This window comes from Ranitomeya imitator, chromosome 4 (genome assembly GCF_032444005.1).
Source record: "Ranitomeya imitator isolate aRanImi1 chromosome 4, aRanImi1.pri, whole genome shotgun sequence".
Taxonomy (NCBI): Eukaryota; Metazoa; Chordata; class Amphibia; order Anura; family Dendrobatidae; genus Ranitomeya; species Ranitomeya imitator.
In genome coordinates, this window is record NC_091285.1 from 482,080,936 (window position 1) to 482,107,744 (window position 26,809).

General features: G+C 45.6%; 1 protein-coding gene across 3 annotated transcripts in view; it reads left to right on the forward strand.

Annotated features, from left to right (window-relative positions):
- Positions 1-26,809, forward strand: part of ZNF280D (zinc finger protein 280D) — a 131,751-nt gene that overhangs the window by 14,152 nt on the left and 90,790 nt on the right. For all 3 annotated transcript variants that reach the window (XM_069765937.1, XM_069765940.1, XM_069765938.1), the window contains exons 2-4: positions 11,639-11,786; positions 12,900-12,962; positions 13,045-13,403. In XM_069765937.1, the coding sequence (XP_069622038.1) occupies positions 11,645-11,786; positions 12,900-12,962; positions 13,045-13,403 (564 nt within the window). In that variant the 5' untranslated portion in view covers positions 11,639-11,644. The remainder of the gene's footprint in view (positions 1-11,638; positions 11,787-12,899; positions 12,963-13,044; positions 13,404-26,809) is intronic.

Genomic DNA, 26,809 nt, shown 5'->3' on the forward strand with positions numbered 1-26,809 from the left:
CAAAAGACTGAACCCGTCGCTGGATTCCTGCTTTTGACACACAGCGACGGATCCTGCGTCCTTAGGCTTCCATTATAGCCAATGACGGACGGTGCAGGATCCGTCGCTGCGCGATTTTCCGACTTGCACAAAAAACGTTCCTCTGTGCTTTGTCTCCGCCCGATGGACAGCGATTTTACGACGGATCCAGTGCACGACTGTTGAAACGTGTGGCCATCCGTCACAATCAGTCGCTATTACAAGTCTATGAGGGAAAAAAAACGGATCCAGCAGAAACATTTGCTGGATCCGTTGTGTTTTTTTTTTTACAAAACGATGCATTGTGACAGAAAAAGAAAGACGGAAGTGTGAAAGAGGCCTTAGAAGTTAGAAGCAAAAATACAAACAGGAAATAGTCAGATCCAAATGGACAGATAAAGCCAACTGTGTGTTAGCATCAAAGAATTATGGTGGGAAAACATGCGGGAAGGAAAAGGAAAAAAAAAAAATTAGCAGCCAGAGGACATACCACGAATAGCAGACAGATACAGGGCAAGAGGATCAGGAAAGATGGGTGATGTGTTAGAGGTGGGTAGTGAAGGCATTTTTTGTGAATCATCTTTGGCTTGGACATTGTGGATGCTGAAAATGAAATATACTACTACATAGCACATTCAAATGAATGAGCAAAAGTTATACATAGTGGCTTGGAATTTCTTGGGGCTCTTCTGACTAACGAAAGATGGTCCTGAGTAGAGATGAGCGAATTTGCTCAGGTTCCTTCTTAGGCTGCTTTCACACATCCGGTTTTTGGTTTCAGGCACAATCCGGCAAATTTGCAAAAAAACAGATCCGGTGTAAATAGTGAAAAAACGGATGCAAACTGATGCACCGGATCCGTTTTTTTTTTTAGCTGGATCCGGCAGTAACAGCGGTGACGTCACCGCTGTGCTCTGCTTTACGGCCCGCACTGACAGTCAGTGCAGGGAAGCTCTCGGCAGCAGCGCGTGCATTAGCAGCGCTCCTGCCAAAAGCATTTTTAACCCTGTGGACGCCGGGGGACGTGACAGAGATCAGAATGTGAGTATGTGCTGTGTTTTTTTTTTTTTTTTTTACTTTTACAATGGTAACCAGGGTAAATATCGGGTTACTAAGCGCGGCCCTGCACTTAGTAACCCGATATTTACCCTGGTTACAAGTGAACACATCGCTGGATCGGCGTCACACACGCCGATCCAGCGATGACAGCTGGTGATCAGCGACCAAAAAAAGGTCCTGATCATTCCCCACGACCAACAATCTCCCAGCAGGGGCCTGATCGTTGGTCGCTGTCACACATAACGAGATCGTTAGCGGGATCGTTGCTACGTCACAAAAAGCGTGACGTTGCAACAATATCCTTAACGATATCGTTATGTGTGAAGGTACCTTTAGAGTTTGACGGCTGTTGTAACCTGTTCAGAAGTGAGCGATATTTTGGTGGTAAAAATAAACCTTTTCAATTCTGTCATGCCACTTTGCATTAATTCCTGAAACTCACCACTACCTGACTGCAGTTTTCAATGTCAGGGCATGCTGTTTTTAAAATGGTATGACTTTTGGCAGTTTCCCAATATATGGGACCTCTAAAGGTACCGTACTTCAAACATGGATAGGTCCCTAAAAAATACACTTTGTAAATTTCCATGAAACATTACTGCTACATTTTAAACCTCCTAAAATGCTAACAAAATAAAAATATTTTACAAATGGTGCTGATGTAAAGCCGACATGAGGCAATCATTCAAAGTTTTAAAATTGATAATTTTTTAACATTTTTCTCAAATTTCTGATAGGTTTTGTGTTTATGTATCAAAAAATATCGACCTAAACTTACCATCATCATAAAGTATAATGTGTCACAAAAAAAACATTCTCAAAATCACAGGGATTTGTTGAAGCGTTCCAGGGTTATTATCATATAAAGTAACACTGGTCAGATTTAAAATTTTGGCTCCGTCACTAAGGGGTTAATTTGGTGCAAAATTGTCTGTCTTTCTGTCACAGATATTCATTGCGGCCTCTGTCTGTCATGGAAATCCAAGTCGCTGATTGGTTGTGGCTGTTTTGCCGCGACCAATCAGCGACGGGCACAGTCCAGAAGAAAATGGCTGCTCCTTAGTCCCCGCAGTCAGTGCCTGACGCCCGCATACTCCCCTCCGGTCACCACTCACACAGGGTTAATGCCGGCGGTAACGGACCGCGTTATGCCACAGGTAATGTTGCCGCTGCTATTAACCCTGTGTGTCCCCAACTTTTTAGTATTGATGCTGCCTATGCAGCATCAATAGTTAAAAAAAAATGTGATGTTAAAAATAATAAAAAAACAAAAAACCTGCTATACTCACCCTCCGTTGTCCGCCGAGCCGCTCGCGCCGGCCGCCATCTTCCGTTCCCGGCGATGCTTTGCGAAATTACCCAGAAGACTTAGCGGTCTCATGAGACCGCTAAGTCATCTGGGTAATTGCTCAATGCATCCTGGGAACGGAAGATGGTGGCAGCCGTGCGCGTATCGCTGGAGCTTCGCTGGATCCCAGGGGTGAGTACGGTATATAACTTTTTTTTTATTTTAATTATTTTTTTAACAGGGATATGGTGCCCACACTGCTGTGTACTACGTGGGCTGTTAGATACCGCGTGGCTGCTATATACTACATAGGCAGTGTTATATACTATGTGGGCTGTGTGATATACTCTGTGGGCTGTGCTATATACTACATAGGCAGTGTTATATACTGCGTGGCTGCTATATACTGCGTGGCCTGTGTTATATACTGCGTGGCTGCTATATAGTACGTGGCTGTGTTATATACTGCATGGCCACTGTTTTATATTGCGTGGCCTGTTTTAATGCATCGGGTATTCTACAATATGTATGTATATAGCAGCCACATAGTATATAGCACAGGCCACGTAGTATTTGTCTGCTATATACTACGTGGCCTGTGCTATATACTATGTGGCTGCTATATACATACATAAATACATATTCTAGAACACCCAATGCGTTAGAATCGGGCCACCATCTAGTGTGTGTGCGTATGTATGTATGTGTGTGTGTGTGTGTGTGTGTATGTATATATATATATAATATATATATATATATATATATATATATATATATATATATATACACACACACACACGCTATTGAACCCGTTCTACGCCCGGGTGGCGAGCATTTATATTGGTATATGGTCTCCATCCTGGTATGTGCTGCTCCATCCTGCGTCCCCATCCTGTCATGTGCTGCTCCATCCTGCATCCCCATCCTGTCATGTGCTGCTCCCATCCTGCGCCTCCATCCTGTCATTTGCTGCTCCCATCCTGTCATGTGCTGCTCCCATCCTGCGCGCCCGTTCTGTCATGTGCTGCTCCCATCCTGCGCTCCCGTTCTGTCATGTGCTGCACCCATCCTGCGCCCCCCGTTCTGTCATGTGCTGCACCCATCCTGCTCCCCTGTTCTGTCATGTGCTGCTCCCATCCTGCGCCCGTTCTGTCATGTGCTGCTCCCATCCTGCTCCCCTGTTCTGTCATGTGCTGCTCCCATCCTGCTCCCCTGTTCTGTCATGTGCTGCTCCCATCCTGCTCCCCTGTTCTGTCATGTGCTGCTGCCATCCTGCGCCCATTCTGTCATGTGCTGCTCCCATCCTGCGCCCGTTCTGTCATGTGCTGCTGCCATCCTGCGCCCGTTCTGTCATGTGCTGCTGCCATCCTGCGCCCGTTCTGTCATGTGCTGCTGCCATCCTGCGCCCGTTCTGTCATGTGCTGCTGCCATCCTGCGCCCCCGTTCTGTCATGTGCTGCTCCCATCCTGCGCCACCATTGTATTATATGCCCCCCATAAGACGCTCCAGTGTGTATGCCCCCGTATGCTGCTGCCATATAAAAAAAAAAAAAAAAATACCATACTCACCTATCGTCTGGCTCCACTGCAGGTGTGTCTTCAAGAAAATGGCGCCGGAAAGCGCGGACTGCGCAGGCGCCGATTCCGGCAGCAGGAATTGGCGCCTGCGCAGTCCGCGCTTTCCGGCGCCATTTTCTTGAAGACACACCTGCAGTGGAGCCTGAGTGTGTCTTCAAGAAAATGGCGCCGGAAAGCGCGGACTGCGCAGGCGCCGATTCCGGCAGAAGGAGGAGCAAGACAATGGTGCTGGAAATGCCGTAAGTAAAAACTTACTGTGCCGACAGACATACGGCGCCCCCGTGCTCCCGACCCCCTGCTCTCGGCGGCATCTATAATAGATGGCGCCCCCGTGCTCCCGACCCCCTGCTCTCGGCGGCATTTTCTGTAATGTAACGCTAGGAGCGTCGCGCCTGCGCAGTCTATTAAGGCTTCGGACAGAGTGACGCTCCCAGCGTTATAATATAAATATATATATAATATATATATTATTTTTTTTTCCCTCTCCATTTTAAAGGGAATCTGTCACACCCCATTTTAGGCCTATAAACTAATGCCACCGCCATCAGGGGCTTATCTAAATATTCTATAATGCTGTAGAAAAGCCCCCGATGTATCCTGAAAGATAAGAAATACAAGTTGTATTCTACTCACCCAGTGGCGGTCCGGTCCGATGGGCATCAACAGGGCAGACAAAGTACGCCTGCGCAGGAGCCGCGGCAGGAAGCAAAGAGGAAGTCATCGTATGAAGATGGGAGGCGCCGGACCCGGACAGCGACGCCCATCGGACCGGGACTACACCTGGGTGAGTATATTCTAACCTCTTTTTCTCATCTTTCAGGATACATCGGGGGCTTATCTACAGCATCATAGAATATGTAGATAAGCCCCTGATGGCGGTGGCCTTAGCTTATAGGCCTAAAATGGGGTAACAGATTCCCTTTAATTTGACACGGGGTTTCTATTTTCAAATTTGATTTTGAGTCTTTGGAAGCTGTCAAAATCTTCTTTCGTTTGTAGTGTTTTCAGTTTTTTGAGCTGTAGCTGAAAAATAACAGTATGTGATTCAAAATTAATTTTGCAAACATGCCTAAAGTGCATGTCCTAACCTGATCGGCATCCAAACAGAAGGCAATAATGTCTTGATTTTCTTTTTAACCCCTTTACACCCAAGGGTGGTTTGCACGTTAATGATCAGGCCAATTTTTACAATTCTGACCACTGTCCCTTTATGAGGTTATAACTCTGGAACGCTTCAACCGATCCCGGTGATTCTGACATTGTTTTCTCGTGACATATTGTACTTCGTAATAGTGTTAAAATTTCTTTGATATTACCTGCGTTTATTTATGAAAAAAACAGAAATTTGGCGATTTTGAAAATTTCGCAATTTTCCAACTTTGAATTTTTATGCAATTAAATCACAGAGCTATGTCACACAAAATACTTACGGTAATAGGTAACATTTCCCACATGTCTACTTTACATCAGCACAATTTTGGAACCAACATTTTTTTTTGTTAGGGAGTTATAAGGGTTAAGGCCATGTTCACACGATCCTTTTTTTCATGCGGAATTGCCGCGATTTTCCCGCTGCGGGTCCGCAGCTGTTTTCCATGCAGGGTACATTACATTGTACCCTATGGAAAACAGGAACTGCTGTGCCCACAATGCGGAAAATAAAAAAAAAAAGCCGCGCTGAATAGCTGCGGGAAAAAAGAAGTACCATGTCACTTCTTTTTTCGGAGCCGCAGCGGTTCTGCACCCATTGACCTCCATTGTGAGGTCAAACCCGCAGTAAAACCCGCAGATGAAAAAAATATCTGCGGGTTTTACTGCGGTTTGTGGTGCAGAACCGCTGCAGCAGGAAGTGCGGGGAAGCGGGCGGAAGTGCGTGGGCGGAGTGTGGCTGCCCCCCCGTGCTCCGATCCCACCGCCCTGTGCTCCGATGCCCCCCCCCCCCCCAGTGCTCCGATGCCCCCCCCCGTGCCCTAATCTCCCCCCCTTATACTTACCCGGTGTCCGTCCGGCCGTCTTCTCCCTGGGCGCCGCCATCTTGCAAAATGGCGGGCGCATGCGCAGTGCGCCCGCCGAATCAGACTCTGCATAGAAAACTGCATAAAAAAAAGGATCAAAAAACGCATCAAAAAAGGACAAAAAAAGGACCTGCGTTTTCTGCCAAGAGCTGCAGTTTTTTAAAAAACAGTCCTGAAAAAAAAAGGATGGAAATCAGGAACGTGTGAACATACCCTAAAAGTTTACCAGCAATTTCTCATTTTTACAACACCATTTTTTTTTAGGGACCACATCTCATTTGAAGTCATTTTGAGGGGTCTATATGATAGAAAATAACCAAGTGTGACACCATTCTAAAAACTGCACCCCTCAAGGTGCTCAAAACCACATTCAAGAAGTTTATTAACCCTTCAGGGGTTTCACAGGAATTTTTGGAATGTTTAAATAAAAATGAACATTTAACTTTTTAAAAAAAAAAAATGTAATTCAGCTCCAATTTGTTTTATTTTACCAAGGGTAACAGGAGATAATGGACCCCAAGGGTTGTTGTACAATTTGTCCTGAGTACGCTGATACCCCACATGTAGGGGGAAAACCACTGTTTGGGTGCATGGCAGAGCTCGGAAGCGAAGGAGCGCCAATTTGACTTTTCAATGCAAAATTGACAGGAATTGAGATGGGACGCCATGTTGCGTTTGGAGAGCCCCTGATGTGCCTAAACATTGAAACCCCCCACGAGTGACACCATTTTGGAAAGTAGACCCCCTAAGGAACTTATCTAGATGTGTGGTGAGCACTTTGACCCACCTAGTGCTTCACAGAAGTTTATAATGCAGAGCCGTAAAAATAAAAAATCATATTTTTTCACAAAAATAATCTTTTCGCCCCCAATTTTTATTTTCCCATGGGTAAGAGACGAAATTGGACCCCAAACGTTGTTGTAAAACTTGTCCTGAGTACGCTGATACCCCATATGTGGGGGTAAACCACTGTTTGGGCGCATGGCAGAGCTCTGAAGGGAAGGAGCGCCATTTGACTTTTCAATGCAAAATTGACTGGAATGGAGATGGGATGCCATGTTGCGTTTGGAGAGCCACTGATGTGCCTAAACATTGAAACCCCCCACAAGTGACACCATTTTGGAAAGTAGACCCCCTGAGCAACTCATCTAGGTGTGTTGTGAGAGCTTTGAACCCCCAAGTGTTTCACTACAGTTTATAACGCAGAGCCGTGAAAATAAAAAAATCTTTTTTTTCCCACAAAAATTATTTTTTAGCCCCCAGTTTTGTATTTTCCCAAGGGTAACAGGAGAAATAGGACCCCAAAAGCTGTTGTCCAATTTGTCCTGAGTTCACGGATACCCCATATATGGGGGGGGGACCACAGTTTGGGCGCATGAGAGAGCTCGGAAGGGAAGGAGCGCCGTTTGGAATGGAGACTTGGATGGAATGGTCTGCAGGCGTCACATTGCGTTTGCAGAGCCCCTAATGTACCTAAACAGTAGAAACCCCCCACAAGTGACCCCATATTGGAAACTAGACCCCCCCCCCCCCCAAGGAACTTATCTAGGTGTGGTGTGAGAACTTTGAACCCCCAAGTGTTTCATTATAGTTTATAACGCAGAGCCGTGAAAATAAAAAATCTTTTTTTTTCCACAAAAATTATTTTTTAGCTCCCAGTTTTGTATTTTCCCAAGGGTAACAGGACACATTGGACAACAACTTTTGGGGTCCAATTTCTCCTGAGTACGCTGATACCCCATATGTTGGGGTAAACCCCTGTGTGGGCACACGAGAGAGCTCGGAAGGGAAGGAGCACTGTTTTACTTTTTCAACGCAGAATTAGCTGGAATTGAGATCGGACGCCATGTTGCGTTTGGAGAGCCCCTGATGTGCCTAAACAGTGGAAACCCCCCAATTATAACTGAAACCCTAATCCAAGCACACCCCTATCCCTAATCTCAACGGTAACCCTAAACACACCCCTAACCCTAATCTCAACGGTAACCCTAAACACACCCCTAACCCTAATCCCAACCCTATTCCCAACCGTAAATGTAATCCTAACCCTAACTTTAGCCCCAACCCTAACTGTAGCCTTAACCCTAGCCCCAACCCTAACCATAGCCCTAACCCTAGCCCTAACCATAATGGGAAAATGGAAATAAATACATTTTTTAAATTTTTTTTTAATGTTTCCCTAACTAAGGGGGTGATGAAAGGGGGTTTGATTAACTATTATAGTGGGTTATTTAGCGGATTTTTGATTGGCAGCCGTCACACACTGAAAGACGCTTTTTATTGCAAAAAAATATTTTTTGCGTTACCACATTTTGAGAGCTATAATTTTTCCATATTTTGGTCCACAGTGTCATGTGAGGTCTTGTTTTTTGCGGGACGAGTTGACATTTTTATTGGTAACATTTTCGGGCACGTGACATTTTTTTGATCGCTTTTTATTCCGATTTTTGTGAGGCAGAAAGACCAAAAACCAGCTATTCATGAATTTCTTTTGGGGGAGGCGTTTATACCGTTCTGCGTTTGGTAAAATGGATAAAGCAGTTTTACTCTTCGGGTCAGTACGATTACAGCAATACCTCATTTATATCATTTTTTTAGTGTTTTGGCGCTTTTATACGATAAAAACTATTTTATAGAAAAAATAATAATTTTTGCATCGCTTTATTCTGAGGACTATAACTTTTATTTTTTCGCTGATGATGCTGTATGGCGGCTCGTTTTTTGCGGGACAAGATGACGTTTTCAGCAGTACCATGCTTATTTATTTTGGTGTTTTTGATCGCGTGTTATTCCACTTTTTGTTTGGCGGTATGATAATAAAGCGTTGTTCTTTGCCTCGGTTTTTTTTCTTTTCTTTTTTTTTTTTTACCGCGTTCACTGAAGGGGTTAACTAGCGGGACAGTTTTATTGGTGGGGTCGTTATGGATGTGGCGATACTAAATATGTGTACTTTCATTGTTTTTTTTGTTTTTTTTATTTAGATAAAGAAATGTATTTATAGGAACAATATTTTTTTTTGGGGGGGGGTAATTTTTTTGGGGATTTTTTTTGAAAATTTTTTTACACATGTGAATTTTTTTTTTTTTACACTATAACATTGCTCCAGGGGGGCATCATGTTATAGTGTAAGATCACTGATCTGACACTTTGCTGTGCAGTGTGTCAGATCAGCGATCTGACATGCACAGCTGCAGGCTTCATGTTTGATCGCGATGTGCTGGGAGCGGTCCGTGGCCGCTCCTGGCACATTGTTCCGGATGTCAGCTGCGATGGTCAGCTGACACCCGGCTGCGATCGGCCGCGCTCCCCCCGTGAGCGCGGCCGATCGCTATGACGTACTATCCCGTCGGTGGTCATACGGGCCCACCCCACCTCAACGGGATAGTACGTCAGATGTCACAAAGGGGTTAAGGTTTTGAAATGTTTCACTAGTGTTGTTACCATGACAAATTGCCTTTAAAAAATATATAGCTTTTTAAGTACTATGATATAACTGTGAAGTGTGAACATTATCTTTTTTTTCAGATTATTACGCGTGAAAACATGCAGTTGTTGGTAACTTTTTGAGTAGATTTTTCTTTGTCTCAATACATGAGAAAGAAAGGTGACATGGACTATTACAGATATTCTTTTTAATAAAACACTAGTTGAAAAATATTCTGTGTGTACAACTTTGTTTCTCACCATACCCCAGAGACCTTCATTTGTCACCACACTCTAATAGTATGTGCACACTATGTCTGTTAAGTGGATTCTGCCTGAAAAGCTGCCAAAAGAAGTGACTTGATCACTTTCCAGGCATCTTCTTTGGAAGCTGATCATTAGTGTGCTTGTATACCCGGCCTAAACACTTTCATAGCCCTAGTTTCAGAAGCCATCCCAATCCAAAACCCAGGATCATACCAATGACTGGGTGACAGACCGCTCTACCTCCCTGTACCTCTGAACAGATCATAGAGCCCATCTCCAACACTATAAATGAGAAAACAGTATACTGTTTTGGATGTGCAGTATTTCCATTCACTATTCATGAGTGAACAGATTCTTCCTGACTTGATGTCGTCTAATGATATGCCTCTTCCCCAAATTGCTATTTCTATATCCTTTTGGCAGTTTTCTGCAAATCCACAGTGTACACAGAAAGCTGCCAATCTGGAAAGTTTTATTAATCCACATATATTACTGACTTAAGCAAAATAATAATTTTGCTTAGGTACATCTTAAATTATCTATTTTTCTTTCTTTAGGCAGCTCTAAAACGGCAATGTTCACATGAATGTACTAGGCTCACTAGATGAGGTGGATCCTCAAACACCAAGGTCCATGGGGGCACACAGGTATTGCTGCAGAAGGCAGTTAAGGCACATGGAAATGGGTAGCAGAGGTCCTGGAGACCGCATACAGGTACTGAGCAGGCTGTGGTGCACAGACAAACAACAAGTCTTAATATCAAGAAACAGGTGTGTGTTTTGATGGGCCTTGTTGGTCCTGTTGGGGCTTGCGTCCGAACCCCACCACAAAACAGGATTCGGACATATGTGCCAACGTGGCCATAGACTATAATGGTGCCGACAGAGCTAACGTGTGCTCTGTCGTGCATCATTTTCAGATATGTACACCTACTAGAGAGGGACACCAACGAACTGGTGCCAGATCTAAAGCACCCTCATATAAGCCTAGTTAGATGATCACATGGGAGCATGGCGGGCTACTTGCAAAGCCTGAGGTGAAGCACAAGAAAGTTTAGCAGACCGGGGTGAAGGAAGCAAAGCCTGAGTCCAGGATAGGTGTGTAAAAGAATGTTTGACTTCTGTAAGTGTATGGACACTTTGTGGCTGAAGACCACACCAGCATGCAGTTTTATATTGATTATTACGGGAAATGCTGTTTTGCAGCTATAATTGCTATTTACCTGAATTTGTGCATTCTTCAAAGAATGGACCCTTTATGGCTGCACAGTTTTGCTTGTAAACAGCCGTTCATAAAACCAAGCATCTACTGACAGTCGATTCTGCAAGGTGCACGCTTCATGTGTCCTAATACTGATATGCTTGTGCAGTAAAGAAAAAAATAATATCTGCTATGCAAAGATAAATACGCATCCTCACATTATTGATCCTCTCTACTCATGCTCTGTTGCTGGCTGATCTTCCTGCCGAACACCACATGTTACCTCTGTAGCAATGACATCAGTGGTGTCTGATGCAGCCTGGATTGGTTATAGCCGCTACATGTCCCTGTATTGGAACATCTTCACTGCAGTGGGAAGTGGAGAATAGTAGACTACATTGGAATGGGAGTGATGTACACTGCTATGAGCTGGTTCAAACGTCATTATATTTACTGGGAGCCATTTTGCACTAGGACTGTATGGTGTCTTACATGAGTCACCTTCAAATCGCAGGATAGTTGTGTTCACCCCTCAGGTTAACTTTACCCTATGAAAAATGAAATCAAGCACTATTTGATCACTAGGGAAAGAAAAACCTGTAACATTGGAGCCCTAGGTAAAAGGAAAATTGTGTAGCATGCTCCATTTCATGCCTTTTGGGTCCTTTGCCGTGTAACATCCTTTATTTTGTTTACCCACAATTTCATTATCTGTAAATATTATTTTGCAAAATATTGAACTGTCAGCTTACTTCTTGATTATTAACGTTCCATTGGTTTTGCTTATTTAGTAAACGATGGCTGAATTATTAATGGAATGTGAAGAAGAAGAGCTAGAACCATGGCAGCAAAAGTCTAAAGCTATTGTGATTGATGATGAAGATGATGACGAACCAATTTTTGTTCGAGAGATTAGTGTTTCACAGACAACCAATACAAGTAAGGCTTCTTTACTTCTATATTAAGGGTAAATAATTGTATTTACTACATTTAGTTATGCCACGTTCAGTATTTGTAAGCCAAATCCAGGAATGGGTGAAAAATGCAGAAGTGGTGACGTGTTTCTATTATACTTTTCTTTTCCTGATTGTTCCCCTGATTTTGGCTTACAAATGCTAATGTAAAACACTGACCAAATACTGAATGTGTGAACATGCTCTAAAACAAGTGAAATCTTCTGAGATCTAGAGATGGACTACAACCTTACCCTCATGCACTGACAAAATAATACAGTTTCTTTTAGCAAAGCTGTTAAAGTCGAGACAGAGTAACCTCTTATGTATGGATGGGGCTATTTTGTCCATAATGGAAACCCTTTTTTCACACGTAATGAGAAATCGGACGAATTCAATCCGATAAAAAATTGGATTGAATTTAGACCAATGTTAATCTATGATTGTGTGTAAATATATATAATTTGGACACACATCACTTAAAGATTTTTCTGTGTTTCCATGACTAAGAAAATTGTAAATTCACACTGAAGGCATCAAAACTATGAACTAACACATGTGGAATTATATACTTAACAAAAAAGTGTGAAACAACTGAAAATATGTCTTATATTCTAGATTCTTCAAAGTAGCCACCTTTTGCTTTATGGTTGTTGATGCAGGAATGCTGTAATTCTGCTACATAGGGGGCGATCTGCTAAAATAAAAAAAAAGAGTTTTTAAAAAATATGAAAAAAGTTTTATAATAAAAAAAAATATAGAGACCTCTGGTTGTCATGCTGACACACCGCTGCAGTCCCAGCCTGGCCGTTACTTAGGCAAGGACCAACAGGTCCTATGCTGTACACTACTCCTTGCAAAGTCCTGAAGCTGCCGGATTGCTGGATCCGGCTAACTTCAGGAACCCGAAGCTTCTCCCTTGCTGCAGAGACGAAGCTGCCTGGAAGGATGTTAATTTCAGCGCAACCATGTCTCCGGTCCAAACGGTCAGTCTTTAGGAGCGCTCCTGAAGATTCATTATGACAGAACCCTTAAAGATGTGTTCTAATTATTCATGTCATGTAGTAATTTTCTGATACATGTGATTCATTTTTAACAGGCAAGACAACTGGAGGGCAACATGGTGCTTTTGCACAGACAGAGAATGGTCTTCCTAACAGAGGTACTTTATACTTACAATTAATTCTTCATATGTTTTCTCAATTAAATGACTCATCTTCACTATTTTTAATCTTCTATTGTAGGTAACAATTCATTTCCGATGTCTAATAACCACTACAAACCCCCTGCTGCAACACAGGCTGTAACTCAGCAAGTAAGACCTATGTACCAACCGGTTACTAGACCAGCAAGTAGTTCTGCCACTGTTCAACCATTGCCGAGACCAGTTGGCATTCAAGAACCTATAAGAAGACCTGCAGCTGGATGTATACCAGCACAGCAGCCACCCAGAGCAAATCCAGTTATGCAGACTGTGTGTAGACCTCAGACGTTTGTTCCAAACCCTCTTCCAGTATGTAGAACTCCTACAATTCCTTCTGTGTCTCAGCCAGCTCCTCGACCGGTCGCTACCATCACTGCACAGCCAGTAATGTTAAATCAGGTAATGACTGATAGATCATGTGACACAGCAAAATATAAATATCTCTGTACTCGTCAGGCTTGGGTCATGCTTCCTTTTTGTTAAAGGGAACCTGTCACCCCGTTTTTTGAGATTGAGATATAAATACTGTTAAATAGGGCCTGCGCTGTGCGTTACTATAGTGTATGTAGTGTACCCTGATTCCCCATGTATGCCGAGAAATACATTACCAAAGTCGGCGTTTTCGCCTGTCAATCAGGCTGGTCTGGTCAGGTGGGCGTGTTCACAGCGTTCTTTTCTTCCCCAGGTTTCCGTTGGTGGCGTAGTGGTGTGCGCATGTCCAAGGTCCGGATTCCCTGTGCCCACGTGAAGACACGGCGCGCGATCTGCGCTGTCATTCCTTTCATCGGTGCGGGCGGCCATCTTCCTGGGGCCGCGCGTGCGCAGATGTAGTGCTCTGCTGCACGGGGCTTCAGGAAAATGGCCGCGGGATGCCGCGCGTGCGCAGAAGAGATCGCGGCGGCCATTTTCCCAAAGCCGAGTTTGCATCTCGGCTTTGGGAAAATGGCCGCCGCGATCTCTTCTGCGCACGCGCGGCATCCCGCGGCCATTTTCCTGAAGCCCCGTGCAGCAGAGCACTACATCTGCGCACGCGCGGCCCCAGGAAGATGGCCGCCCGCACCGATGAAAGGAATGACAGCGCAGATCGCGCGCTGTGTCTTCACGTGGGCACAGGGAATCCGGACCTTGGACATGCGCACACCACTACGCCACCAACGGAAACCTGGGGAAGAAAAGAACGCTGTGAACACGCCCACCTGACCAGACCAGCCTGATTGACAGGCGAAAACGCCGACTTTGGTAATGTATTTCTCGGCATACATGGGGAATCAGGGTACACTACATACACCATAGTAACGCACAGCATAGGCCCTATTTAACAGTATTTATAGCTCAATCTCAAAAAACGGGGTGACAGGTTCCCTTTAAGACAGAAACATGTATCTGGCAGCACCTATCTGTCCTGTCAACAAAACAATGATCACATATATTAAAATGTATTTCTGATAAAAGTTTTTTATAAATTGTAGGTTTTAATCTTAAAACTACTTAAATGCTCGCTATATAATCACATTTTAGACCTGCATAACTTTCTTTATGCTGTGTAATAAACTAAAAAGTTAGAGGGGTAAATTCAATCAATATGGTTCCCTTATACTGTATGTTGGGTCTCACTCAGATGACCTATTAAAATATAAATGACTACACAAGGTATAAGTTATTCTCCAAATGTTTTAGCCAGTGTTTTTGGTGCAATCTCCCGAGGATTAAGAGAGACTTGCTGTGCTGTCCCTAGTCTTAAGGTACAGCTTTCCCTGTTTTTTTTTTTTTTTTGTATTATCCAATGTTGCTTCCCATTTATTTAGCATTTTAGATTGGTGCAGACATGGTAAAGGGAAAAGGGTTGAGATTCAGCAACGTTTTATAAAAATACCCCTTTCTCTATCGCCTTTCATTGGGGGACACAGGAACCATGGGTGTATGCTGCTGCCACTAGGAGGCTGACACTATGCAAATAAAAAGTTAGCTCCTCCTCTGCAGTGTACACCCCACCGACAGGAAGTAGGATCTTCAGTTTAGCTTAGTGTCAGTAGGAGGTGGACACGGGTCTTTCATTAGACCCTTATCTACCTCAATGTGCGTCGTTTCCCTTCAGGTTTTTCCGGAGGGATACAGGGTGAACAGTCACACCTGTAGTCCCACTATGCGGACTATGAGTACGGCGTGTACTGCCACCCCGTATCCTCATAGATTCCTCTCCAGGACCAAGATCCTAGCACACAAGCGTGCTCAGAAGTCCGGTCCTGGCTCCGTCCCCCACCCACTCGCCCACCAGAGCCTGTCGGTCGGAGGAGACGAGGATGTCCATCAGCTCCGTGGACGTCTCATTCCTTCCAGGTTAGTACCGGCGGGGGATCTTTAGGTGAGTATTTTCCCGCCCCACCCTGTGGCTTCCCTGGATCCCAGAGAGAAAAAAAAAAAAAAAAAAAAAAAATCCTATTTAGGGGGGTTTTCTGATGCGAATCGCATCTCTTTTCAGCCGCGCCACTTCTGTGGATGCGGCCTCCCTGTTCCGGCGCGGCTGCCTTTACGGACCACCGCGCCGCTTCTTGTCCAGGCACGCTATCTGCGTGGCCTTGCTCGGGGGGGGGGGGGGACATTTCCACCTCGGGTCCTGCAGGCTTCCCAGCCCCAGCTTCAGCGCGGTGGCTTCGGCCCTCAGTGGCTCCCCTGCTCCGGCCGCTGTTTGCGGCTGTTCATTTCTATTCAGCGCGGCGGCTTCCCAGCCGCCACATCGCTTCGGCCCTCTCTGGCTTCCCTGCTCCGGCCGCTGTATGCGGCTGTTCTTTTCTATTCAGCGCGGCGGCTTTGCCGGCCGCCGCATCGCTTCGGGCCCCCTGCAGCTGCGTCCCTCTGGCCGCTTACAGTGCCGCTCATCCTCCCTCAGCGCGGCGGCTTGCCAGACCGCCACACCGCTTGGGACCTGCGGCTGCGCTGCTCCCGCCGCTGTAGGCGGCCGCTCACCATCGCCTTCTGCGGCGCACGGTTCTCCGCTGCGGCCCTTCCATGCCGGTCACCGATCGCTAATTTAGGCCCCGGCTTCTGCCTGGGCCTACTTCCGGTGCCGGACTCCGCCCCCCTTCCTTGTTCGTCGGGCGGGCTTTTCTCCCGCCCGACAATTTCACTGAGAACCGCCTTTTCTCCTCCCACCGGCGCCATCTTGGGACTCCTGAACCACGAGTCCCCTCCTCCGGAACAAGAGAGTGAGATAGTACAGTGGTAAGGTGTGCAGGCTTGCAAACAGAGAGCTGTGAGTTCGAACCCCAGCAATGAAAGTTAATTTTAAGCAACGCAGATCGATCAAGATTACGGCAGCAGGCCTTACCACCCTCCTGCCTAAGGGTCTATTTCTCGCCGGAGGTCCATACCATCTATCCGGACAGCTTCCTCCGGATTTCGTCTGCCGTAAGTAGCTCTGCACCGCAGACTGACACTACGCTATGTCTGTCCTGCAGCAACCCGATTGTTCCCACCGCCCAGGATCCCCCAGCCGATCCGCCCCAGAGTGATACCCATCCCAGGCTGGGCCTCCTCTCTGTCTCAATCGGTGGCCAATTTAACATGGGTGACTCAAACCCTGGTTTCCGTGCTGGATCGGTTACCCCTGCAGACCCCCGCAGTAGCCACCGGGTCGCAGGAAGCTCCGTCCAAGCCTTCCAAGGCTAGCTGCAAAAGGTCCAGACAGGAACGCCGGTCTGAGTCCTCTTCTCGCTCCATCTCGCCACTCGGTCCTCCTCTGCGGTCGGCGTCCTCCCGATCCTCATCCGCTGAGTCAGGCGAGGCTTCTCTGATGCGCCTTCGGAGGATAATTTGGGGCCGGATTCGAACCAAATCGCTAACATGAGGGATATGGTTCAAAGCCTCATTGGAGCGACCAATCAGACCTGTGGCATCGAAGATTCCTCTACGAAACCCGCAGATCAGGCGGTTTCGTTTAGACGGTCTAAACTACCTCCCAAGGTATTTGCTCCTCATCCTGAATTCGAGGAGCTTCTGGCCAGAGAGAGCGAATTCGACCAGACGTTCTCAAAGAGACAAGCAAGACGCTCATATCTCTTTCCTCCGGATCTCATTGCCAACCGGAATGAGAGGCGTTAGAGAACGACCTCTCCCCCTGTGGATCCGTCGGCCGCTAGACTTGCCGCCAACACAGTCCTTACGCTGTCCGGTGGGCGGCTCTGAAAGATTCCATCGATAGGATCATGGAATCCTTCGTGAAGTCGGCCTTCGAAACTGCCGCATCATCCCAATGCCCGGCTTTGGCTTCCTCATGGGTTTCGAAGTCTGTATCTGAGGGGCTAAACAACTCCGTTGGGGCATTCAAGCTGGAGCTCCGTCAGGCCGGCTGGCGGAACTTGCCACCCAGATTACTCATGCCGGGGAATAATTTGTTCCCGGGACGTCGCGTCTTCTGCCGCACGGGCGCCCAGTAATGTCGTTGCCAGCTGTCGCACTGTTTGACTCAAGAGTCATCGAAGAAGTCCCTCACTAGCCTGCCTTTTCAAGGTTCACGTCCTTTCGGTTCCAAGCTGGACCAAATTATTAAGGACGCCACTGGGGGCACCAGTCCCCTTCTCCAGACCTCACCTAGTTCCCCTTAGGCGGCTACTTTGGTCTTTTCGACCTTTCTCGTAGTTTGCGGCATCAGATTCTTCTTCGCAACTGCAGAGGCCACAGGCATGTTAAGAGAAGAAGGTTTTCTTCGGCTCACTCTTCCCTGGCGTGCCCGCTACTCCTAAGGTGGATTCTCCAGGTCCAGGACTGGAAGTTCCACCTAGGCATGACCCACGACTAGACCCCAGCCCGTTTCTCAGACTGGGCAACCGTCTCCTGTTCCTCAGGGACGTCTTGGTCTCCTCAGCAGAGGTCGCATGGGCCAGGGCACCTGTTCCCTCTAGACACAAAATCTTCTTTTCACGGTCCTGGGATCGTTTTCTTCAAATCCCAACCTACGAGAGACCCCGCTCTAGTCCCGGGTTTTCTTTACTGCCATTGTTTCCCTCCTTAAATCCGGAGTAATCGTTCCCGTCCCAGAACAGGAACGGTTCACAGGCTTCTCTTCGAATCCTTTTGTACTGACAGAGAACGACAAGGGTCGTCCCAGTCCGGATCTCAATTTGCTGAACAAGAAGTTTCGTCGGAGACACTTCAGGATGATATCCCCTCGTTCAGTAATCGCTTCCATGGAGGCTCAGGAATTTCGGTTTCAGGCACCCGAAAGTCTATCCATCTTTCCCGACATTCTAACTGTTGCGGGTGGCTCGTCAACAGGAAGAAGTTCCGTCTTGTTCAGCGCCTCGTATCTCCGGGCATGTTCTTCGACACTTGTCGGACCAGAGTCTTCCTTCCCGAAGACAAGATATCCCTCCTTTGTCAGGAAGTTCACTTGCTCCAGGGTTCTCGGCTCCCCTCCTTTCCGATGGGCCTTAGGGGCCCTAAGGAGGTTGGTTGCAACATCGGAAGCAATTTTCCCTTCGCCCGTTTCATTCAAGACTTCTTCAGCAGGCTATTCTATCACAGGGGACAGGTCTGTCTTCTCCCTGCATCGTCCGATCCGGTTTTCTCCCGGGTCAAATGGTTCCTCGACTGGTGGCCGAGGTCACTTCTCTTATCCCAGAGTAGATCCTTCTCAGCATATCCTTCCTTCCAGTTCCCTGGCAGGTGGTGACGACGGGCGCCAGCCCGCTCGGCGGAGGCGCGGGGCTTTGTCTCCTGTTCTTTCAGGGTTGTTGGTCGGCGCAGGAGTCCTCTTTGCCGATCAATGTTCTCGAGTTCCGGATCATCTTTCCGTCTTGCCTTCACTGGGTAAGGATTCTCAGCAGCCTGCCAATTCGAACCCAGACAGACAATGACACAGCAGTGGCATACGTCTACCACCAGGGGCGTACTCGGCGTTCTCTGGCCTCGGCCGAGATTCCAGGATCCTCCTTTGGACAGAGGCAACGGTCCTGGTGAGCTCCGCAGTGCATGTCCCCGGCGTGGACATTTAGGCCGCCGACTTCCTCGGCTTCGAGGGCCTCGCGGCAGGGGAATGGTACTTCAGGAGGTTTCCCGTCGGATTGCTCTTCGATGGGGGACTCCAGAGGTGGACCTCATGGCGTCCCGATTGAACAGGAGGTCCCTCGGGTCGGCCCAGGGTCCCGTGATCCTCTCACAGTGGTGTTGATATTTTGGCCATTCCTTGGTTGCAGTTCCTGCTCCCCTATCGGTTCCCACCCCTTCCCTTGCTTTCCAAACTGTCGAAAAAGATCAAGGCGGGATGGGTGCCGGTCATTCTGATCGTCCCGGATTGACCTTGGAGGTCTTGGTTTGCAGACATCGTCTATCTTCTCGCGGACACCCCTGGTGCCTTCCAAACGGACCCCGATCTGCTGTCTCAGGGTCCGATCTGCCACCCGAATTATCGGTCGCTCAGTTTAACGGCGTGGATGTGGACTCCACTGTTTTTAAGAGTGTACGGCCTTTCGGCCCGGATGAGTCACACTATAATCCAGGCTAGGAAGCCTTCGTCTTCTTCCAGGATCTACTAGTGTACCTGGAAGGCTTACTTTGCTGATGCGAGTCCAACCGCTTTTCACCTATGTCCCTTTTCCCTGCCTTCCATTTGGTTTTCCTTCAGGCAGGACTGGATTCGGGCTTCGCTCTCAGTTCTCAAAAGGGCCAGGTTCCTGCGCTCTTCTTCCCTTTAAGAAGACTTATCTCCTCAGCCACAGGTTAAGACTTTCCTTCAAGGAGTAGTCCACGCTGTCCCTCCGTTCAGGGCCTCTGTGGATTCATGGGATTTAAAGGTTGTGTTGGTTGTTCTTAGGGGTTCTCCCCTTTGAGCCTCTCAGGGAGTTTTCCCTGTCAGTTCTATCTCGGAAGGTGGTTTTTCTCAGGTCCATCTCTTCGATCCGCCGCGTTTTTGAGTTGACGGCCATTTCCTGCCGTCCTCCTTTCTTGATTTTTCCACCAGGGTAAGGTGGTCCCAGGCCTCCGCCTTCCTTCCTTTCTCGAGGTGGTTTTCATCTTTCCACCTCAACGAGGACTTCGTTCTACCTTCCTTTTGTCCAGCTCCGACTCATCCTCTGGAGCGATCGTTGAACAGGCTGGACCTCGTCAGGGCAGTGAGGATCTCCCTGGCTAGCACGGCCGCTTTCCGAAAGATGGATTCTCTTTTCGCCATCCCTGATGGCGTGCGTAGAGGCCTGCCGGCTTCCAAGGCGACGATTGCTCGCTCGATCAGAATGGCAATTTTGGAAGCTTACCGGGTCAAGCACAGGGGGCCCCCTCCTGAGATGAAGGCTCACTCTACCCGGGCAGTCGGCGCTTCCAGTGCGGTACGTCACAGGGCTTTCGCCGACGGCTTTGCAAAGCGGCAACCTGGTCTTCCATCCACACGTTTCGCCGAACTACGGCGGACTCCAGCCTGGGCAGAAGGATCCTGCAGGCGGCAGTGGTGAGTCCTCTGGCCTGATGGAAGTCTGTTTTTTCCCACCCCAGGGACTGCTTTGGGACGTCCCATGGTTCCTGTGTCCCCCAATGAAAGGCGATAGAGAAAACAGGATTTTTGGTTGCTTACCGTAAAATCTGTTTCTCGGAGCCTTCATTGGGGGACACAGCACCCTCCCAAGTTGAACAGCTCTGTTTACTGTCTACGTTTGAGTTCTTTGAACACTCTGAGTGTTTGAAGCTGTTAATCTGTGAAGCGCCATGGATTTTGTTGGCGCTATATAAAGTTCATTATTATTATATTATCCTTCTCTTTTACACGTTGCTTCTCCTACTGCTTTCTCACTATCTGAAGATCCTACTTCCTGTCGGTGGGGTGTACACTGCAGAGGAGGAGCTAACTTTTTATTTGCATAGTGTCAGCCTCCTAGTGGCAGCAGCATACACCCATGGTTCCTGTGTCCCCCAATGAAGGCTCCGAGAAACAGATTTTACGGTAAGCAACCAAAAATCCTGTTTTCATCCTCTTCTTGATTGGAACCAGAATTTCTAAAAGGACTCAAGGACCACCTTACATTAGGGTCTAGTCTCATACGCCCACCTGTTGTAAAGACCCAGTGGTTCGCTCACAAATTATATTGCCATTTTCTTCCTTGTATTTGATATTCTGGAATCTGTAGTTCGCTCCTGGATTAGATGACCCGGTTTTCCAATCATGAGTGCCTGATAAATCTTCATATAATAGTGATGCGACACCCTTTGAACTAGCTTGTGTGGGTACTGGAGTTCCCCAAAACAGTTACTTCTTTTTGTTTCTTCACTTATCGATCCGCCAGACCAACTATCCCCCTGCTTTCTGAGATTATGGGAGATTGACTAACTAAGGCTCTCTCTTGACAGTACAGGGGAAACATATTTCCATTCTCAGACATGTTGTCAATCCACTCTCTCACTTTCATGAAGCCAGTTCTAAGCTTTTATCACGATTGTAGAGGTCCCCTGCATACTATCTTTCTGGGGGCTAATCACTTATGCTACAGATGTGATAAAGAAGGTGCTTTTTCTACACATTTTTTTGGGTCCTGTAGACTTCTTATGCCCTTCTGAGATAAGATACAACAAGTGATTTGTAAGGTCACTGACCTTGTAGTTGATTCTGAACACGTACTGGCCGTCTTCCATCATTGCGAGATTCTCATCTTGACATACAGACATTCCATCCTCTAATTTTCTACAACAAAAGCGCACCTGCCACTACTCTAGAAAAAGATTATATTCCTACACTCGCTAGGCTTCTCAAAAATAAATGAAGTGATGGTTGAACATACAGCTTTGATTGACAATTTGCATAAAAGACCTGTTACTAATGGCTGGAATTCCAGTACTTTCCCATATCGGGTCCTCCTCATGGAGAATGGTGGGTTACCAGATGAATGTCACCAACTTCTTTATCTACTTTAGTAATCGCTTATTAGCGCTGTCATTTTTACCTCTGTCTTTTTCATCCCTTTTTCATCCTTTTTCATGGTGTCTTTCTGTGGACCTAGGGTGAGGTGCCATACCTCTTCAGATTAGCTCTGTAATAATATACCCGGGGTGTATCCGTGTTAGAAACTGTTTTCTGTTCTTGTTCTTCGTGTTTTTGTTTTTTTTTTGTTTTTGTTTTTTGTTCACTCTTGGTCATGCATAAGTAAATAAATAAAAATATGGATGTGAAATTTTCACACATTGGTTGTCAGGGGCGCATGTTACATAGTAACCGCATGTTACATAGTAACATAGTAACATAGTTAGTAAGGCCGAAAAAAGACATTTGTCCATCCAGTTCAGCCTATATTCCATCATAATAAATCCCCAGATCTACGTCCTTCTACAGAACCTAATTGTATGATACAATATTGTTCTGCTCCAGGAAGACATCCAGGCCTCTCTTGAACCCCTCGACTGAGTTCGCCATCACCACCTCCTCAGGCAAGCAATTCCAGATTCTCACTGCCCTAACAGTAAAGAATCCTCTTCTATGTTGGTGGAAAAACCTTCTCTCCTCCAGACGCAAAGAATGCCCCCTTGTGCCCGTCACCTTCCTTGGTATAAACAGATCCTCAGCGAGATATTTGTATTGTCCCCTTATATACTTATACATGGTTATTAGATTGCCCCTCAGTCGTCTTTTTTCTAGACTAAATAATCCTAATTTCGCTAATCTATCTGGGTATTGTAGTTCTCCCATCCCCTTTATTAATTTTGTTGCCCTCCTTTGTACTCTCTCTAGTTCCATTATATCCTTCCTGAGCACCGGTGCCCAAAACTGGACACAGTACTCCATGTGCGGTCTAACTAGGGATTTGTACAGAGGCAGTATAATGCTCTCATTGTGTATCCAGACCTCTTTTAATGCACCCCATGATCCTGTTTGCCTTGGCAGCTGCTGCCTGGCACTGGCTGCTCCAGGTAAGTCTATCATTAACTAGGATCCCCAAGTCCTTCTCCCTGTCAGATTTACCCAGTGGTTTCCCATTCAGTGTGTAATGGTGACATTGATTCCTTCTTCCCATGTGTATAACCTTACATTTATCATTGTTAAACCTCATCTGCCACCTTTCAGCCCAAGTTTCCAATTTATCCAGATCCATCTGTAGCAGAATACTATCTTCTCTTGTATTAACTGCTTTACATAGTTTTGTATCATCTGCAAATATCGATATTTTACTGTGTAAACCTTCTACCAGATCATTAATGAATATGTTGAAGAGAACAGGTCCCAATACTGACCCCTGCGGTACCCCACTGGTCACAGCGACCCAGTTAGAGACTATACCATTTATAACCACCCTCTGCTTTCTATCACTAAGCCAGTTACTAACCCATTTACACACAATTTCCCCCAGACCAAGCATTCTCATTTTGTGTACCAACCTCTTGTGCGGCACGGTATCAAACGCTTTGGAAAAATCGAGATATACCACGTCCAATGACTCACCATGGTCCAGCCTATAGCTTACCTCTTCATAAAAACTGATTAGATTGGTTTGACAGGAGCGATTTCTCATAAACCCATGCTGATATGGAGTTATACAGTTATTCTCATTGAGATAATCCAGAATAACATCCCTCAGAAACCCTTCAAATATTTTACCAACAATAGAGGTTAGACTTACTGGCCTATAATTTCCAGGTTCACTTTTAGAGCCCTTTTTGAATATTGGCACCACATTTGCTATGCGCCAATCCTGCGGAACAGACCCTGTCGCTATAGAGTCCCTAAAAATAAGAAATAATGGTTTATCTATTACATTACTTAGTTCTCTTAGTACTCGTGGGTGTATGCCATCCGGACCCGGAGATTTATCTATTTTAATCTTATTTAGCCGGTTTCGCACCTCTTCTTGGGTTAGATTGGTGACCCTTAATATAGGGTTTTCATTGTTTCTTGGGATTTCACCTAGCATTTCATTTTCCACCGTGAATACCGTGGAGAAGAAGGTGTTTAATATGTTAGCTTTTTCCTCGTCATCTACAACCATTCTTTCCTCACTATTTTTTAAGGGGCCTACATTTTCAGTTTTTATTCTTTTACTATTGATATAGTTGAAGAACAGTTTGGGATTAGTTTTACTCTCCTTAGCAATGTGCTTCTCTGTTTCCTTTTTGGCAGCTTTAATTAGTTTTTTAGATAAAGTATTTTTCTCCCTATAGTTTTTTAGAGCTTCAATGGTGCCATCCTGCTTTAGTAGTGCAAATGCTTTCTTTTTACTGTTAATTGCCTGTCTTACTTCTTTGTTTAGCCACATTGGGTTTTTCCTATTTCTAGTCCTTTTATTCCCACAAGGTATAAACCGCTTACACTGCCTATTTAGGATGTTCTTAAACATTTCCCATTTATTATCTGTATTCTTAGTTCTGAGGATATTGTCCCAGTCTACCAGATTAAGGGCATCTCTAAGCTGGTCAAACTTTGCCTTCCTAAAGTTCAGTGTTTTTGTGACTCCCTGACAAGTCCCCCTAGTGAAAGACAGGTGAAACTGCACAATATTGTGGTCGCTATTTCCTAGATGCCCGACCACCTGCAGATTTGTTATTCTGTCAGGTCTATTAGATAGTATTAGGTCTAAAAGTGCTGCTCCTCTGGTTGTTAATGTATTTAGTGAAATGATGAACACCGAGAGGTATTTATATATGTAGATTTGTAATGCAATAAATTGGTTTGATAAGTAGAGGCTAAAAAAAGTCTTGAGGTTGTGGTGCCACCTGCAGGTTATTGTTTGTTTTTGTTTTTTCTGCAGGTTTCTGAAAATGAATGTTTAAACTGTATTTATTGATGAAATTGTGGTTTGTTTGGGTCTTTTCTTGCGGACGGGGACAAGTTTATTTTTTTAAATGGTGTATTTTTTGTGTGTGTGGGGCGAAGTAATCACTGAAAAAGCAGTGCATGTTTGCATATGTGACTTGCCTACAGTGAAGTGTGCAATCCTTGAATTTGCCTGAAATAGGCTGGGTGAGCACTTCGGCAAGCTGGAAAGACCCCAAGGCAAATGCCACCTGCAGGTAATTTGACCTTTGAAATGGTGTATCATTTGTGTGTCAGAGGAGTATAAACAGAGTAAGTGTGCAATTGAATAGGCAGTGCATGTTTACAAATGTGTTTTGCATATGTGACTCCCCTTCAGTGAAGTGTGCAATCCTCCAATGTGCCCGAAATTGGCTGTGCAAGGAGTTCGGCAAGCTGGAAAGCTCTCAAGGCAAATGTTAAGATTTGTTTGTGATGTCTGTAAGCAGCTTTGTGGTAGTGTGGTGCCACCTGCAGGTCACTTTTCCTTACTGCAGGTTTATGAAAATTAATGTTTAAATTGTATTTTGTGATCGCATCATGGATGTGTAGTTTGTTTGGCTATTTTCTTGCTGAAGGGGGCAAGTTTACCTTTCAAATGGTGTATAATTTGTGTGTGTGGGTGTAGTAAGAACAGAGATACAAAGTAATCACTGAAAAAGAGTGTTTAGAAATAATATATAAGGATAAACCAAGACAAGAAATGATGTATTATTTCTTATACCATAACTGTGACTTAATGTTAGCACTTATTCAGTATTTAGTCTTTTTGTTGTGAATTTTCATCTCTATTTTGGCCATTTTTTTTATGGGGGTTAAAGTAGGGCATGCTGAGTTTTCCAAGATGCATTCAAACAAGCTAAAGAGAGGGAACTTCAAATGAATAGTATGGTTGTCCTCATAAATCCTTGTAAATGCTAGGAAAAAGTAGAAATATAGCAGCGCTTGTATTAGCACAGAAGAACCAGCTGTAAGAACCTAAACAAAACAGGTAAAGAACTTCAGGTAGATATACTTGCACTAAGGTTAGTATGCAAATAGATATCAAGCAAAAGGTTAATAACCAATAAATTAAAGAAAAAAGTGGGTGCCCAACATATATTTTTAGAATAGCAAAGGGGAAGCTAAAACCTAACGTTTACATTAGACCGTTTTAAAATGGAACGACACAACACACAAGGACAAACATGTACATTAACCAACAGATGATCAGACAGTATTCTGATAATAAGTCCAGAGGCAAATAATTTGTAGACCGACTTGTTTACTGCATAACCCCCACGGTTTCAACTCAAAAGACAATCACTTTCCAATTCATTAGATTTGTTGTATTTCAGGACCACCTCCCGTGTTCAGGACCACCTCCCTACGCTTTTCATCCCAGAGGGGAATCATCAGGGACAGGGCAGTCAATCTGTCGTCATAATGATGGAGTGCTCCACCGTTATAGGTATCTCTGAGGAGCCTCTCATAGGTAGTTTTCAAAATTATTATTATTATTATTTATTATTATAGCGCCATTTATTCCATGGCGCTTTACATGTGAGGAGGGTTATACATAATAAAACAAGTACAATAATCTTGAACAATACAAGTCACAACTGGTACAGGAGGAGAGAGAACCCTGCCCGCGAAGGCTCACAATCTACAAGGGATGGGTGATGATACAGTAGGTGAGGGTGGAGCTGGTCGTGCAGCGGTTTGGTCAATTGGTGGTTACTGCAGGTTGTAGGCTTGTCGGAAGAGGTAGGTCTTCAGGTTCTCTTAAAGTACTCATATCAGGGGTAATGCCCACCCATCAAAACCCAGCTGGTCCACAGCCTATCAAAGGTCAGCTACACAGCCGGTGCCCAGTAATTACACTCACCTTATTGGTGGCTCGAGCGTTCAGTCTCTAAAGCACTTCATATTACAGGTGACACGCACACCAAGAAAAGGCGTGCAGCAGTTGTATAGACAGTTCCGCATTGTCATCCCTGGGCACGCGCCAATTACTCAGAACAGTGAGTCACTGAAGCGCACAAGGGAAGGCCCTGGAACGCAAGCG